Source organism: Pongo pygmaeus, chromosome 2, assembly GCF_028885625.2.
Source record: "Pongo pygmaeus isolate AG05252 chromosome 2, NHGRI_mPonPyg2-v2.0_pri, whole genome shotgun sequence".
Lineage (NCBI taxonomy): Eukaryota > Metazoa > Chordata > Mammalia > Primates > Hominidae > Pongo > Pongo pygmaeus.
The window spans coordinates 60,618,201-60,636,413 of NC_085930.1; the positions used below are offsets into that span (position 1 = coordinate 60,618,201).

The 18,213-nt window shown below is 35.2% G+C and overlaps 1 protein-coding gene across 1 annotated transcript in view; it reads left to right on the plus strand.

The window, feature by feature from the left end:
- Nucleotides 1-18,213, plus strand: part of KBTBD12 (kelch repeat and BTB domain containing 12) — a 77,959-nt gene that overhangs the window by 13,445 nt on the left and 46,301 nt on the right. Inside the window, exon 4 of the mRNA XM_054480642.1 lies at nucleotides 1,217-1,367. Within this exon, the coding sequence (XP_054336617.1) occupies nucleotides 1,217-1,367 (151 nt within the window). The remainder of the gene's footprint in view (nucleotides 1-1,216; nucleotides 1,368-18,213) is intronic.

The following is an 18,213-nucleotide window of genomic DNA, read 5'->3' on the forward strand; positions in this document are numbered from 1 at the left end:
CATGTAACACATTTAATTTTTTCTGCTATATGTCAAAAAGTACTACAGATTTCATCACAGCTAGCAGGAGAAACCTGACAGATTATTTGTAATTAAACTTTTTCAAAACTATCCATTTACATAGTTAATTTTGCATACATAAGCTCCAAAAACAACTTAGAGGCTTTTCTTTGCATTTATTTCACTAAAATAGAGATTAAATACTTAAATTAGAAAGAAAATTAAAACCATAAAGTCAACGTTTGTTAATTTATAAAGTTTCTGAACAGATAACATGAATGTTTACCTCATAGAGGAAAGGCTTTGCTACCCGATTGAGTACCTTGTATAACAATTGCAAGATCACACAGGGTTGTGCGTGTGCCATGGTGAGCATAACTCTTGGTATATTTAAAGTGGTTAACTAAAATTAATTGCATAAACTTTCATAAGTATGCGAGTTATTTCTTTGTTGAACACTTGTATCCCAAAAAAATGGCACTCATGAATCCTTAGCTTGAAGTCATATAAAGTTCCACATACATGTATACAAAAAACATTATTTCACCTAACATTTATGAATAGGAAAAGCTACATCTGTGTAAGAATAAAGTTGTTTAATTTGTAGCTTCTCTAGTTATTAAAAATGTATAAAATAAGTATGTTAAAATAACTGCAAATAATTTATATTAGTCAATAAATCTTGAAAATTGAATTCACACCATTCCTATATAGGCCATAATTATGGTGTAAAAATAATTATGAAGACACTACAATGTTTTGGCAACCTTGTTTCATGTGGATTAGAAAAATATAAAGAAAATGCCTTCTATATTATTAAAATTAGTTTCTCACAAATATTAAAATCAACAACTATAAAGTTTGGTAAAATAGAATTACACTTTAAATACTATTCAAGAGAGCTTGGTTTTGTTTTTAAGGCTTTGCAGTTGCTTCTTTAAAAAAAAAAAAGCTGTAATGAATGTCTCACTGCTAAGATCACAAATTGTTTGCTATAACCACACACCTTTGGCCCATTATTTCAGAATATAAATTCCTCTGATATTGACAGTATACTTATAACCCCCGTCATGGGGTTTGGTGTGTTTGTGAGTATGAGTCACTGCAGTTAACCTCTATTTATCTCCTCGGCTGTCTGCTTTGATTAATTGCATTCATGTACTCACAAAGATCGCTAAATGATATGTTATTATATTGGCTGTCATATTTCATACAGATGGATCTTCCTGATGAAGAACCTGATCGATTAAGCAACAAACTGTTGCAGTATGACCCCAGCCAAGATCAATGGAGTGTGCGGGCACCCATGAAGTACTCTAAGTACCGATTCAGTACAGCTGTAGTCAACAGTGAGATTTATGTTTTGGGTAAGAAGAAGCAGATTGCTAACAGTATAACTACTTTTATTTTCCTCAGCAGTTTGCCTCAGCAAAAATGAAACGTTCTCCTTTGCACTTGTATTCCAGCTCAAATTTATATACAACTAGCTGAACTTTGTCTTTTATTTCTTGTTTTCTAGAGCACAGTCAAATAAGATTAAAGGAAGTCCATTGACATATTGAGAGCAAAATTATTTTTATGGCATTTACAAGTGCCTTGGAATGTAAAAACAATAATGATACATCCTTATATATACTACAAAGTAATATACTTTGAAATAGGAATAAGCCTTTGGTCACTTTTAGTTAGTGAAATGTGGGCTTTGCATCAACTGTGATGGATCTGCGCCATTAGAAGAGAAAGCCACCATAGGTAAGACTGTGCCACAGATTGTGCCAATCCTCATTTTGCCTAACCCACCAAATTTCTAGAGAGGTGTTATCAAACAATTTTCATTTGAATGCACTTTTTTCTTATGTGTGTCTTGTACTTCTTATATGTATGGTCTTGTACTAACAATAACGAACAAGAATTGGTAAAAGACTTCGGTTCCACTAAGGTGGGTAAAAACAACTCCACAACATCCCCTATGTATCCCCTATCCTTCTCCATTCCTTGATTTTTCCTGTTTTGTTAAGTCCTTAGCTCTTTTAAGTACATTCCATCTACCTAACATTTTAAGTAAATTCCATCTGCCTAACATTATTCTCTATCACCTTCCCTCACCTCCCTAAGAAACAATGAGGCAGGGAGGTTGACTGGACTGATGAAATGACACCTATGCCAATTCTTTATTTCATCCAGTCTGCATTGATGGCTAACGAGAAGAACATGGGGAAGATGATGGATAGCAAAGAAATGGCAAGGAAGAAATATGAAATAGGGAATGGAAGCAAACTAAGCATTTAAATAGAAAGTACTATCATGATGATTTTTTTTTACTAAAGGGAGGCCATTATCTCTTAGCTGTTTGCACAGCATGAAGCAAAATAATTAATGCACTCAAGTATTAGTAGTTATTTTATGATTTTAATAACAAGAACATTATACAACATAATTTGTGACTACATCAGTTATGAGATTCACTTATAATTAAGTTTTTTCTCTCGATATATATTTCTTACTTTGTTATAACCATATACTATGTCACAGGCCTAGAAGAGACAATCCCTAACCTATGATAGATCACCTAGGATAGGTGTATCACTCAAGGGGATGAAGGGCCTATCTACTAAACATATTAAAGTTGGGGGGAGCCAAAAGTGGGATAAAAGTGATATATCAATGGGACAAGAATGAGATTTCCCCCTAAAGTGGAGCCACAATGAGGCTAGATGTGGAATTTAAATGATAATATATTGTTTGATAAACTACATGGGAAAGGCACTCGTGGGAGCTTACACTTCATGGCATGGACACTGTCCATTGAATGAATGAAAGGAGGTAGATTCAAAAGAACTTGTAAGATTTGAGTGGATGAAGTCTAGAAAAGAGCATGCTCCAGGAAAAGGTGCAATGGGAGGGGGCAAAAAAGAACAAATAAGGAGAATGGAATAAGCAGTGGTTTGGAGGTGAGAATGAAAGTGGTGAGAGTAGAGGATAAAAGAGGGTAAATGAGTCCACCAGGGACAGGGAGTTGTGAGAGAAAGAGCTGAGTAGTAAACTGAGAAGCAGATTATAGAGGCCTTTGGATGAAGAATTAAGGAAATACCAGTGAACAGTAAAAAACCACACAGAAGCAACACCATTAAAGAATGTTTTAGAAAAACTTGTGAGATAAGCATATAAAGAACACAGCAAAGAGAAGAAGAAACTGGAAGTGGAGAGACTAATTAGGAAGGTTTTTACAGTAGCTTACACTCTAGTTTTTGAATATTCAGAACTGGAGAACAAATTCATGATCACCCCAGTAAGCTTTACCACCCTGTAAGATTCAGCCCCAAAAGGGTCAACTTCCTCAACATTTGCTACTTAATTCCCAAATATATTTATAAACTTTGAAATGGAATGTAGTTCAGTTGTTTAGGTATTTTTGTAGTAGTCTTAGTTCATATTTAATTGTTCACTGTATATATAATTGGAATTTGGGCAACTATCATATAGAACCCTAAAACCTTATTAGTTTCAGTCATTCACATTATCTTAGCAAAAGCCCTATCTGCTTTTAGGAATCTATATGTACCCCCACTGTGTTTTGGGTCACTGTCAATTAGTATAACAATAAGCCCTCTTTCTAATCCCTATAATGGATTTAATTTCTTACTATGTCCTCGATAGTCTACAGGGTATCTCCCAAACAGCAGCCACTGAAACCTCCTTCACCAGGAAGGCAGCATGGTAAAGTAGGGAAGGCACTAGCTTTGGAGTTGAGTATATTTGGATTGAAATCCTGACGTACTACCTATATATTCTTGGTCTGGTAAATCTTTTGATATTGTTGTTGCTAATATTAAAATGGGAATGCCTACCTCTTTGAGATATTAAGATAATATAAGTATAATTCCTACAATATAAGTGTTCAGATATTGTAACTTTTTTTATTGAGCCCCTTTGTTACAGAGACTTTGCTAAATTCTTTGCTTAAAGTTTCACTTAATAGTCATAAAAGCACATAAATTATTAACTGTCTTCTATATAGCTGGCTAGATATCGAGACTCATCCTCCGACTGAAAAAAACCTAAAAACATTGTAAAGCATATCTTTAGAAACCTTTTAAGATCTGACATGCCAGTAAGAATTTAGCAGGCCAAAAGCCAAATGAAAGCAGATTTCCAACTATGAAGAACTAAAAAAGTCAACATTCTATACTTAAAAATAAAATAAAACAAAACCAGGCAAATTTGTCAAAAACAACCATTTTAGATCTCTAGAAATCAATCATAAATAACAAAAGAATAGTTTATTTATTTAAAAACAATACTGAGCTTGAAGTAAGACTTCAGGCAGTCTGTAGCATTCTCTCGTGAGGCACTGTTCCTCGCCCCAGTTCATTCAACATGGTAATACTGCTAGAGTGGGGCTGGCTACAAAAACTAGCAGCTTTTTTTTTGTCAAAGGGGGCTGACATGTTTGTGAGTAGAGGGTGGAAAACCCACACTCAAACGGTGGAAAATAGGAAAAGCCTACAGTTCTCCTAGGCTGAGGTCTTAGTCCTGGTTGGTACAACAGCCTACAAAGGAACTGGCCAGAAATTTAACAGGAAGATCCTGGAAATCAGAAAGTCACAGAGAGACTTGATAAACTCATCCCCTGGAGGCCAAGAAAGCTGCATAAACATGCAGCCCCATAGCGAGCCCAAGCTCTCCACACATTCCTAGATGACTGGTAGGTTGAGCACATGTACAGAGCAGATCCAAGAGGACCAGGCAGAAGGTAAATGTCATAGCAGACTTGGAAACTGTCTGAACTTCTAAGGTACTCCCATGCACATCCACCAGGAGAGAGTGGAAACCTTACTGGTGTTTGACTACAACCACCAGTCATTGACAGAGACTAAGCTATGCAGAAATAAGGATAACTCATAGGCTAAAATATAAAAATCATAATTTCTGAAAACAGAGGGGAAACTGCAGCAAACAGTAGAAGAGGCATATTCAGTTTAGGTAAATTAGTTAAAAACAACAACAAAAAGGCAGTCAAAAGCCAGAAAAGAAAGAAATCCTCAAGGAAAAAAATAAAATCAGGATAAAAAGTTGCTACAATATATTATCCATAATGTCCAGTACCAACAAAAAAATCACAACACATGCAAAGGAAAAGAAACAGAAAAGCGTAACCCATTTGGGGGTGGGGGTGGTGCAGAAGTATTCAATAAAAGTTGTCTCTGAGTGAGCCTGGATGTTGGATTTAGGAGGCAAAGTCTTCAAAGTGACTATCAAATATATGTTCAAAGAATTAATGAACACCAATTTTAAAGCATTAAAGGAAAATATGAGGAAATGTTAAACTTGTGAAGTACAATAAACCAAATAAAAATGCCCTGAAGGGGCTCAGGAGCACATTTGAGATGTTAGAAGAAAGAATCAATGAACTTGAAATCTATAGAGATTATATAATCTGAAGAAGAGAGAAAAAATTGGAGAAAAATTAGCAGGGCTCAGAATCAGATGGAATAATATCAAACCTATGAACAGATGTTTAATGGGAATCCCAAAAGGAAATGAGAGGGAGAAGTAATGGTCAAAAATTTCTGAAATTTGATGGGAAAACATTAATCTACAGATCCAAGAAGTTTATCAGACCTCATGTAGGATAAATTCCCAGAAATCCTCACCTAAATACATAATAGAAGAACTACTAAAGACAGAAAATTCTTAAAAGCAGCAAGATAAAATGCTATATCATGTAGAAGGAAACAAGAGTATACTTAACAGATGAGACTTACCAGAAACAATAGAGGCAAGTAGGCAGTGGAATATTATATTCTAAGTGTTACAAGAAAAAAAACTGGTCAATCAAGAATTCTGTATCCAGCAAAACTGTGCTTCAAAACTTAAGGTGAAACAGACATCCCCAGATGAATAAAGATGGAGATAATATGTGGCTAGTAGACTTACAAGAAATACCAAAGGAACACTAAAATCCTTCAGACTGAAAGGAGGTGATGCTAGACAGTAACCTGTGTCCACAGGAAGAAATGAATAGCACAATAAATGGTAAATATATAAAGAAATATAAAGGGCTGCATAGTATGTGTTTTTCTTTTTTCTTCTCTTAATTTATTTAAAAGATATAAAAGAATACAGATGCTCCTCAACTTACAGTGGCATTATGTTCCAATAAACCCATCATAGGTTGAAAATAGAAAGTAAAAAGTGTATTTTATACCCTGATAAGCCCATCATGAAGTTGAAAAATCCTAAGTCAAACCATCGTAAGTTGGGGACAATCTGTAAAGCAGCAATTGTGATACTATATAGTTGGGTTTTTCACATATGCAGATGTAATATATATGACAGTATCGGAGAGTAGAGGAGGAGAAAATGGAGTTATTTTGGAACAAAGTTGCTGTTTGTAATGAAATCAACTCAGTATTAACCTAAAATAGAGGATGATAAAGTAAAATACATGTTAGAATTTTAGAGCAACCATTGAGATTTTTAAAAATAGTTTAAAAGTCAACTAAATAAGCCAGGCACAGTGGCATGCACCTGTAATCCCAGCTACTTGGAAGGCTGAGGTGGGAGGATCACTTGAGCCCAGGAGTTCAAGACCAGCCTGGGCAATATAGTGAGCCCCCTGCTCAAAGAAAGTTACAAAAGAAAATGGTACACTTAAAAATGTGTTAAATACAAGAGAAGGCAGCAAAAGAGGAACAGAGGAAAAGAGTTACAAGACACAGAAAATAAATAGCAAAATGGCAGATGTATAGCCAGTCATTATCAAAAATTACATCAAAAGGGAATGGACCAAACACCCTAATCAAAAGTCAGAGATTTTCATACTGAATAAGAAATTAAGGCCAAATATGTGCTCTTTATAAGAGACACATTTTGTATTCAAATACACAAATATTTACTATCATTTTACAATAAAGAAAGACATAAAATGCAAAAAGTAGTATTAAGAGAGGTTCAGTGACTATATCATCAGACAAAATAGAGTAGAACTTTTACTACAGACAAACAGGAAAATTTCATGGTAATAAAATTGTCAATAATATCAGGAAAATATATCAATTATAAATGTGTCATACCCAAAAATAGAGACCTAAAATACATGAAGCAAAACCTGAGATGAGGCTGGGCATGGTGGCTCTTGCCTATAATCTCATACTTTGGGAGGCTGAGGTAGGTGGATCACTTGAGGTCAGAAGTTCAAGACCAGCCTGGCCAATGTGGTGAAACCCTGTCTCTACTAAAAATACAAAAATTAGCCAGGTATGGTGGCATATGCCTATAGTCCCAGCCACTTGGGAGGCTGAGGCAGGAGAATCGCTTGAACCCGGGAGGCAGAAGTTGCAGTGAGCTGAGATCATGCCACTGCATTCCAGCCTGGGCGACAGAGCAAGACTCCACCCAGGAGTCCAGAAAAAAAAAAAATGAGACGAGAAATCGTCAAACAACCATCAGTGGAGATTTATACCACTATCAAGAATTGATAGGATTAAACAGAGTATCAGCAAGGTTTTAGAAGATTTGAACAGCACTATCAACCAACTTTACTTACCTTGACTGGTTTGTGCTGACGGCTGCATACTTTTGTAAATATACTAAAAATCACTAAATTGTACACACAATGGGTGTATAATGTGGTATCTAAGTTGTCTCAATAAGTAAACGTGCAGGACACCCAAACATTTATCAAGCCTGGAAAATTGTAAGCTTTAGTTTCCCCGGCTTGCAGCTTACCAAAATTACTCAAGGTGGGAAATCTAATTAGAGTTACTATGCACATAAACCTGGTACTTCAAAGAGCTATAGCCTCTGTGTAACCATATACTAGAAGTAAACCTGCCTTACATCTCTCATCTCAGAGGACTTCAAAGAAACATCTTGGCACTGAGAAAGTTACTGATGAAAGGCTCATACATCCCTGAGAAGTAATAATCATAAATAAGCTCTTGAGTGGAATTGCAACCCAAATTCGCATACCCAAGTGGGAAAAAAGAAAAGAAAAAGCTTGAATCATGAATTTATTTTAAGATGCCTCAGACTGGTAGTGTGCTCAGGTACCTGGAAAAAGCAAATTCACATTCTCTCAAGAAATACATCTTTATACTAGACCTCAAAAATCCCCCACAAATAATTTTCCAAGGAAAACAAGCATTCCACAGTTAATGAAACAAGACACCTTGAACAAGAACCGGTGGAAATAATGGCCAGAAAAAAAACAAACAACAATAACAAAAAACCAGTGGAGACCTCACATACTGGAAGTGTCAGACAAATAGTGTGCTTACTCTGTTTAAAGAAATAAAAGAACAAAATTTACGATATCATCAGGAAATAGAAAATGATAGAGAATGATCAAAAATGTTTGGGTAAGAAGTGACTTTATAACTGCAAGGAATGTAAAAGTATATAACAATATTAAAACCCAATGGGTATATTTGAGAGCGGATCACACAAAGATAAAGAGGAAATTAGTGAATAGAAGAAAGTTCTGAAAATTAGTGAATAGAAGAGAGTTCTGAAGCATTTGCCCAGAGTACATCAAAAAGATTTTTTTTTAAGTAGAAGAACAGTTAAGATAGATGGGTAATAGAGTGAGTGGATTAATAATGTTTAACAGAGTTCTATAAGGAGAGGAAAGAGAACAGAACAGAGGCAATATTTAAAGAAAAATGGGTGAGGATTTTCTAAAACCAGTGAAAGGCACTAATGCACGCAAACAAGCAAAAATAGTGAATGCCAAGCACAACAAACAAACAAGAAATGTATACTTAGATTTGTAGTGATCATGAAACTGAAAAACACCAATGAAAAGAGAATATCTTAAAAGCAGATTAAGAAAACAGACTGATTACTTTCAAGAAGTGACAGATTGACATCTGACTTATCAACAGAATAATGGAATCCAAAAGACAGTTAAATTGCATGTTTAATGTGCTAGGAGAAAATAAATGCTAAAGTAGAATTCTATACCTAATGAGATGGTCTTTCAAGAATATGGATGAAATAAAGACATTTTCAGATGAGGTGAAACTGAAAGCAGACCACCAGCAGACCACCATAAAGGAATTTTAAAGTATGTTTTTAAGCAAAAAATGTGATCCCAGATTGAAGATCTAAAATACAAGATGAAATGAAGAGCAAAGAATGTGGTAAACATATGGATAAATGGAAACATTTCACAGTTAAATATTTAAGATAGACTATTTTGATATCAGTTACAAATATTAAATTGACTAATAATAATATTTTTTAAACAGTGATAAAATAGTAGTAAAAGAAATGAAATCAAAATTATAATAACAGGTTGGGACAGGGGTGAGTGGAGTGAAAGTGTCCTAAGATCCCCTTATTATCCAGGAGGAGGACCAAAGAAAAGATTAAATTTGCAACATTTGATGCAGACATTAAGTACGCATGCTAAATTTCTAGGCTTACCACTAAGAGAATACAGAGTATACAAATTTTAAACTAACAAACGGGAAAAATAGAGTTAAAGATCAGTGCAAAAGAAAGCAATAAGTAAGAAAGAAGAAATAGAATAAACAAGACAACTGATAACATGAAATAAAAAGCTAGATATTAGATGAAATGTATCACAATTATATTAAATGGAAATGCACTAAATACTTCAGTTAAAAGGCAAAGATTATCAGTCTGTTGGAAAGAAAACCAACTGTATTCTGCTTAAAATATGACTTGATTGAAAAATACATTTTAGATAAATTCTAACTAAAAGAGAGCCAGTATAGCTGTTTATTAATATTAGCCAAAATATACTTTAAAGCAAAATTGATTAATACAGTTTCTGGCTCTAGGTAAAATGGAGTAAGCACACTTCACGTTCTCTCCCACTGAATACAACTATAAAACATGGACAGAATGCATGTATTTGAAGACTCTATAAACAGAAGTAGGTACATCAAGAAAGAACACCAGAATTTTAAGTACCACTACTGTAGGACTTACTATGTTTTCTCCTCTGATAGCCCCTAGCCTGAAGTCAACGCAACTAGAAACCCGGAAGTGGCCATTGTGCACAGAGAGAGCTCCAAGAAAATCTATCTGGCTCTGGCATGAGTTACTGAAAAGGGAGGTTATAACTATCAGAATGTAGATATCCCCTCACTTTTTTCTCTCTTTTCTCTGTACTCTTACATCTCAATACCTAGACAATCCCATGGCAGTGCTTACCAGCAAGAGCCAAAACTCAAAGGGAGAAGAAACTTCCTCTCCATTTAGTCAAGCTGCAGTTCCAGGAGGGTGTGGTCAACCCACGTTGCTTTCCTCTTTTCCTTTCTCTCTTGTCTTGTCACTTGAGCCCAACAAGCATCCAAATACAGAAATGTATGGCAGAGAGGGGTAACTAGAACCTCAAGTTTCTACCCAGAGAACCGAACAAGGGAACATTTGGGAACTGAAAGGACCAGGGAGATCTCAGGGAGGGTTTTTCAATGTATTTAGGTGTAATCTATGAGACATATATTTACATAGCATGAAAGAGGGAGGGTAAATGGAACTATAAGGCGAAGATTCCAACATGCCAGTTACAGTGATAAAATATTGATACTAAGTAGACTATGAAATAAGTACATATTTTGTAATCCCAAAAGAAACGCTATTCAAAGAGATATAGTAAAAATCACAATAAATGCATTGAGATTGGAAGACTGAAAAATGTTTAAATAATTTAAAAGAAATCAGACAAGGTGAAAAAAATACCACAGAGAGACCAAATAAAGCAAGCAATAAATCAGTAGATCTAAATCTAGCCACAAAAATAATTACCTTAAATGCAGATGTTCTAATGACATCAATTAGAAGACAGAAATTGTCAGAATGGATTACAAATAGAATGACCTAAAAATATTCTGTGTACATGAAACCCACTTCAACTATAATGATATAGGTAGTTTAAGAGTAAAAGGCTGGAAAATGTATACCATGCAAACACTGATCAAAAGAAAGCTGGGGTGGCTTTGTGAAGATCAAATAACGTAGACTTCAGCAGAAAGAAAATTACCAGAGGTATAGAAGGACATTACATAATGATAAAATAATTGATTCACTAAGAAGACATAACAATACTAAATGTGTATGTACCTAACAACAGAACCAAATTACATGCAGTGAAATCCAACAAAACTGAAAGGAGAAATAGACAACTCCACAATTATAACTGAAGATTTAACACTCCTTTCTCAGTAATAAATAGAACCAGTAGATAGAAAAACAACAAGTACTTGTATACAGAAAGAGCTCAATAACACCATCAACCAACTAGATCTAACTGACATTTATTGCCCACTCCACCCAGAAAGAGCACATGGAATGTTCACCAAGATAGACCATATCCTGAGTCATAAAACAAACCTTAACAAAATTTAAGGAAGTAAAATCATACAAAGTATATTCTCTGACCACAGTGTAACATAAGGATAACTGAATAGTCTTCAAATACTTGAAAATTGAGCAACTCATTTCTAAATAATCCATGGGTTAAAGAGGAAATCTCAAGAGAAATTAGAAAATATGTTATGCTGAATGAAAATGGAAACACAACATATCAAAGTTCGAAGAGTACTGCTAAAGCAGTGTTTAGAAGGAATTTATGGCATTAAGTGCTTGTATTAGAAAAGAAGAAAGTTCTCACATGTATAGTCTAAGCCCCTGCTTTTAAAAACTAGAAAAAGAACAACATAAATCAAGTAGAAGAAAGTAAATAAAGATAGGAGCAGAAAACAGGGAAATTAGAGGCTGAAAAAATAAGGAAAATCAATGAAACCAAGCTGTTTCTTTGAAAAAGCCAATACAGTTGGTAAACACTAGCAAGACTAACCAATAAAAAGAGGAATACAGTACAGATTACCAATATTAGAAATGAAAAGGGATATTACTACAGTCTCTGTAAATATTAAAAGGATAATAGGGCAGTGCTACAAACAACTCTACAGAAATACATTTGACAACTTAGATGAAATGGACCAATTCTTTGAAAACCACAAACTACTAAAAGCCACCTAAGATAAAAGAGATAACCTCAAAATGATTAAATACATTGAATTCTTAGTTTAAAATATTTCAAGCAATAAATATCTAGGTCCAAATGGTTTCACTCGTGAATTTAACCAAGCATTTAAAAATAACAGCAATTCTGCAACCTCTTTTAGAATTTGGAAGAGGGAAAACTTCCCATCTCATTTTATAGGCCAGCATTACCTAACACCAAACCAGACAAGACAGTACAGAAAAAGAAAACTACAGATCAATATCACTCATAAACACAAACATGCAAATCCTCAACAAAATATTAGGAAGTTCAACCCAGCAGTATATGTAAAGAACACACCATGCCAAACGTGTTTTTTCCTGAGAATGCAAGATTAGTTCAATATTCAGAAATCAATCAATATGATCTACCATATTATAGTCTGCAGAAAAAAAAGCCACATAATCACATCAATTGTTGCCTGAAAATCGTTTGAAAGAGTATAACATTTGTTCATAATGAAAAATTCTCAGCAAACCAAGAAGAGAAGAGAATTTCCTCAACCTCTCAATCTGATAAAGGACACCTATGAAAAATCTACAGGTAACATCATTCTAATTTTTTATGATTTTTATTTTTTGAGATGGAGTCTCACTCTGTTGCCTAGGCTGGAGTGCAGTGGTGCGATCTCAGCTCACTGCAACCTCCATCTCCCAGACGGAATCTTTCAGGTTCAAGCAATTCTCCTCCCCAGCCTCCCAAGTAGCTGGGGTTACGGGCACCTGCCATCAGGCCCAGCTCATTTTTGTATTCTTAGTAGAGACGGGGTTTCACCATGTTGGCCAGGCTGGTCTTGAACTCCTGATCTGAAGTGATCCACCCGCCTCAGCCTCCCAAAGTACTGGGATTACAGGCATGAACCATCATGCCCGGCCAATATCATTCTTAATGGCAAATTTATATGCTTTCCCTCTAAGTTCATGAAAAAGGCAAGAATACACTTAACACTATTATTCAACATCATAGTGGAAGTTTTAATACAATAAAGAAAGAAAGTTGTGCAGAAGGGAAGAAATGAGCCTGTCCCTATTTCCAAATGACATGATCATCTATGTAGAAAATCTCAAAGGGCCTATTTTTTAAATTTCTAGAACTAATAAAGGGGTTTAGTGTAGTCAGCAAATACAAAAGGTCAATCATTTACTTTTAAAAAATGTATGTATTTAAGGCATACAACATATTTTGATATACATAGTGAAAAGATTACTATAATCAAGCTAATTAACATATCTGTCTCCTCACATACCTTTTATGTGTATGTGTGGTGGGAGTACCTGATATCTACTCTTAGCAAATTTTCAGAATATGATACAGTATTAACTGTAGTCATCATGCTGTACTATGGATCTTTAGACTTATTCATTCTACATATATTCCACATAGCTGAGTTCATGCAATATTTTTCTGTGTCTGGCTTATTTCACTTAGTGTAATGTCTAGTTTATCCATGTTGTTACAAATTGCATGCTCTCATTTTTTAAGGCTGAATAATATTCCATTTCTTTATTCAGTCATCCGTTAATGAACATTTAGATTGTTTCCATATCTTGACTATTGTGAACGCTGCAACAAAGATGAGCATGCTTGTGTTAGTTATAGATATATAACTATATATAACTATATAACTACATATACAACTATATATAACTATATATATATATATAACTATAGTCCATCTTGTGTTGCTGTAACAGAATACCAGAGACTGGGTAATGTATGAGGAAAAGAGGTTTATTTAGCTCACGGTTCTGCAGACTGGGAAGTTCAAGGACGTGACCTTAGCTTCTGGCAAGGGCTTTCTTGCTTCACCATAACATGGCAAAGAAGGTCAAAGAGGAAGCTGACCTGTGTGAAGAGACAGATCCCAGGGGCGTGCTGGCTTTATAACAACAGACTCTTGCATGAACTAATTTATTCTCATGAGAACTAATCCAGTCTGCCCAGAGAGAGAACTCACCACTTTGAAAACAGCACCAAGCCATTTATGAAGGATATGTCTCCATGACCCAAACAATCTCCCACTTGACCCCACCTTCCAACACTGCCACATTGGGGATCAAATTTCAGCATGACTTTTGGTGGAGACAAGCCATATCCAAACTATAGCAGTCTCTTTGAGGCACTGATTTCATTTCCTTTGTGTGTATACACAGAAGAGGGATTGTTAGGTCACATGGTAGTTCTATTTCTGTTTTTTTGAGGAAACTCCATACTTTTTTCCATAATGGCCATACCAATTTCCATTCCCATCAACAGTGTACAAGGGTTCCCTTTTCTCTATATTGTCAACACTTTTTGATAATAGCCATCCTAACAGGTATGAGGTGATGTCTCACTGTGGTTTGGATTTGCATTTCCCTATTGATTAGTGATGTTGAATGTTTTTTTCATATACCTATTGGGCATTTGTATATCTTTTTTGATATACAAATAGAATTTGAAAAAAAAATCTATTCAGGTCCCTTGCCCATTCTTTAATTAGGTTATTTGGGTTTTTTTGCTATTGAATTTTGTGAGTTCCTAATATATTTTGGATATTAACCCTTTTCAGATACATGATTTGCAAATATTTTCTTTCAATATGCAGGTTGCCTTTTCATTTTTTTTTCTTTTCTGTACAGAAGCTTTTTGGTTTGATGTAGTCTGACTTGTTTATTTTTTGCTTTTGTTGCCTAAGGTTTTGGTGTCATATTCAAAAAATTGCCAAGGCCAATGTCAAGCAACTTTTCCCTATGTTTTCTTCTAGGAGTTTTGCCGTTTCAGGTCTTATGTTTAAGTCTTTAATCCATTTTGAGTTGCTTTTTGTGTATAGTGTAAGATAAGGTCCAATTTCATTTTTTACATGTGGATATTCATTTTTCCTGACATTATTTATTGAAGAGACTGTCCTTTCACCATTGTATATTCTTGGCAACTTGTCAAAAATTAGTTGACTGTATATCCTTGGGTTTATTTCTGGGCTCTCTATTCCATTTTATTGGTTTATGTGTCTGTTTTTATTGCCAGTACCATACTGTTTTGATCACTATAGCTTTGTAATAGAACTTGAAATCAGGAAGTTGGTGACTCTCACTTTGTTCTTTTTTCTCAAGATTACTTCAGCAATTTGGAGTCTTTCATGGTTCCACACAGATTTTAGAATAGTTTTTTTCTATTTCTGTGAAAATTTTCATTGAAATTTTGATGGGGATTGTGTTCAATCTATATATCACTTTGGGTAATATGCACATTTTAACAATATTAATTCTTTTAATCTACAAACATGGGATATGCTTCCATTGATTTGTATCTTATTTTTTTTATCAGTGTTTTATAAAGTGTTCAGTGCAGAGATTATCCACTTTCTTGGTTACATTTATTTCTAAGTATTTTATCCTTTTGGGTACTGTTGTAAATGAGATTTCTCTATTTCCTTCTCAGATAAGTGGTTGTTGGTATAAAGAATGCAACTGATTTTTGTGTGTTGATTTTGTATCCTTTAACTTCACTGAATTTATTAATTCTAACAATTTTTTTGTGGAATCTTTAGGCTTGTCTATATGTAGGATCATGTCATCTGCAAACAGATAATTTTACTTCTTCCTTTCCAGTGTGTGTGGCTTTTACTTCTTTTTCTTGTCTATTTGCTCCTGCTAGTAATTCCAGTACTATGTTGTATAGGAGTGGCTAGGCATCCTTGCATTGTAATTAATCTTAAAGAATAAGCTTTGAGGTTCCTCCCCACTGATTATGATGTTAGCTGTGGGATTCTCCTAAATGGCCTTTACTGTACTGGGGAAATGTTCTTCTCTACATTTTATTCTATTTTATTTTATTTTTTGTTATTTATTTTATTTTATTTTTTGAGAGAGGGTCTTGCTTTGTTGCTCAGGCTAGAGTCCTTGGCACAATCATGGCTCACTGTAGCCTCAACCTCCCAGGCTCAGGTGCTCTTCCCACCTCAGCCTCCTAAGTAGCTGGGACCACAGACTCATACCAACCCACCTAGCTAATTTTGGTATTTGTTTTTGTTTTGTTTTTTGTTTTTTGTGTTTTTTTTTTTGTAGAGATGGGGTTTCTCCATGTTGCCTAGGCTGGTCTAACACTTGTTGTTTTCTGTGTTTTTTTTTTTTTAATAGTAGCTATCTTTTTTTTTTTTTTTTTTTTGGAGATGGAGTCTCACTCTGTCACCCAGGCTGGAGTGCAGTGGCACGATCTTGGCTCACTGCAAGCTCCGCCTCCCAGGTTCACGCCATTCTCCTACCTCAGCCTCCTGAGTAGCTGAGACTACAGGTGCCCACCACAATGCCCAGCTAGTTTTTTGTATTTTTAGTGGAGACGGGGTTTCACCGTGTTAGCCAGGATGGTCTCAATCTCCTGACCTCGTGATCCACCCACCTCGGCCTCCCAAAGTGCTGGGATTATAGGCGTGAGCCACCGCACCCAGCCAAATAGTAGCTATCTTAATGGTGATGTCTCTGTGGTTTTGATTTGCATTTCCATAATGGCTAGTGATGATGAGCATCTTTTCATATGCTTGTTGGTTATTTGTATTTATTTTGAGAAAGGTCTGTTTCCCCAGTTTTCATTTGGGTTATGTTTTTGTTGAGTCTGAACTGGTCTTTTTATTTTCTCTTTTTTTTTTTTTTTTTTTTTTTTTGAGACAGAGTCTTGCTCTGTCACCCAGGCTAGAGTGCAGTGGTGCGACCTCGGCTCACTGCAACCTTTGCTTCCCAGGTTCAAGCGACTTTCCTGCCTCAGCCTCCCAAGTAGCTAATACTACAGGCATGTGCCACCATGCCTGGATAATTTTTGTATTTTCAGTAGAGATGGGGTTTCACCATGTTGGCCAGGCTGGTCTCGAACTCCTGGCCTCAAGTGATCTGCCTGTCTTGGTCTCTCAAAGTGCTGGGATTACAGGTGTGAGCCACCACGCCTGGCTCGTTTATATTATTTTGTATTAGTTGTCCCAGAGATTTCAATATGAAGTCTTGACTTATTACAGTCTACCTTAAGTTAATACTTTTACCTCTTCTCAAACAATATAAGAACCTGACAACAGTTTAATTTCATTCCTTCCACCCATTGTACTTTTGTTATACAGTTTATATACCCTTAAATTGTGGTTGTGGTTCTTTAAACAACCTGTTATGTTTATTCACAAAATTGCCATTTTCAGCATTCTTCATTCCTTCCTAAAGTTACAGGCTTCCAACTTTTCAATAAAGTGTCTTTACCTTTAAGTTTTTTTCTTTAATACTTATGGTAGTGCAAGTTTTCTGGTAATTAATTCTCTTGGCTTTTGATTGTCTGTAAGTGTCTTCATTTGTCTTCATTTTCAAGGTATATGTTTTGCTGGTTATAGAATTATATATTGGCAGTATATGTCAACACTTTAATATGTCAGTCTATTTCGTCTGGCTTTCATAGTTTTTATTTAAAAAGCAAATGTCAGTCTCATAGTGGTTCCTTTGAAGGTAATGTGTCCTTTTTTCTCTGACTTCATGTAAGATTTCTCTTTTCACTGTTGTTTTCAGCAATTTGACTATGATCTGCCTAAGTGTGGGTTCTTTGTTTTTATTCTACTTGGGGTTCACTGTGCTTTTGGAATTTATGGATTGATGTTTTCATCAGTTTTGGGGAAATTCTCAGCTTTTGTCTTTTTAAATATTGCTTCTATTTTGTTCTCCCTTCTTTCCTTGTGAGATGCTCATTTTCTGTACACTAGACCTTTATGTGCCATGTGTCTCTTGGGGTCTTACTGGAATTCTTCCATACTTTTTTCTTCCCATACCTCAGTTTGAATATTTTTTATTGAACTATCTTCAGGTTCACTTATCCTGTCTTCCGTTGTATTCAGACTGCTGTTAACCCAGCCATTTTCTTCTTCTTTTCAGATACTATATCTTTCATTTCTAGAATGTCCACCTTATTCTCTTTCATAGATTCCACTTATTTTGTGAATTTCTCTACTTTTCTCATCCATTGTTGTCTATCTGTTTTTTTCTATTTTCTTTATCTTATTATTAATCAGTTATTTCAATATTTGGATAGTTCACAAGTCTGCTTCTGTTACGTTTTTTCTTTGATCAGCCATATTTCCCTGCCTATGCCCATGTCTGGTGATTTTTTTCTTGTATACTGAGCTATGGAAAAGAACCAGAGGCTCCTGATGATCTCCTCCCTGAGAG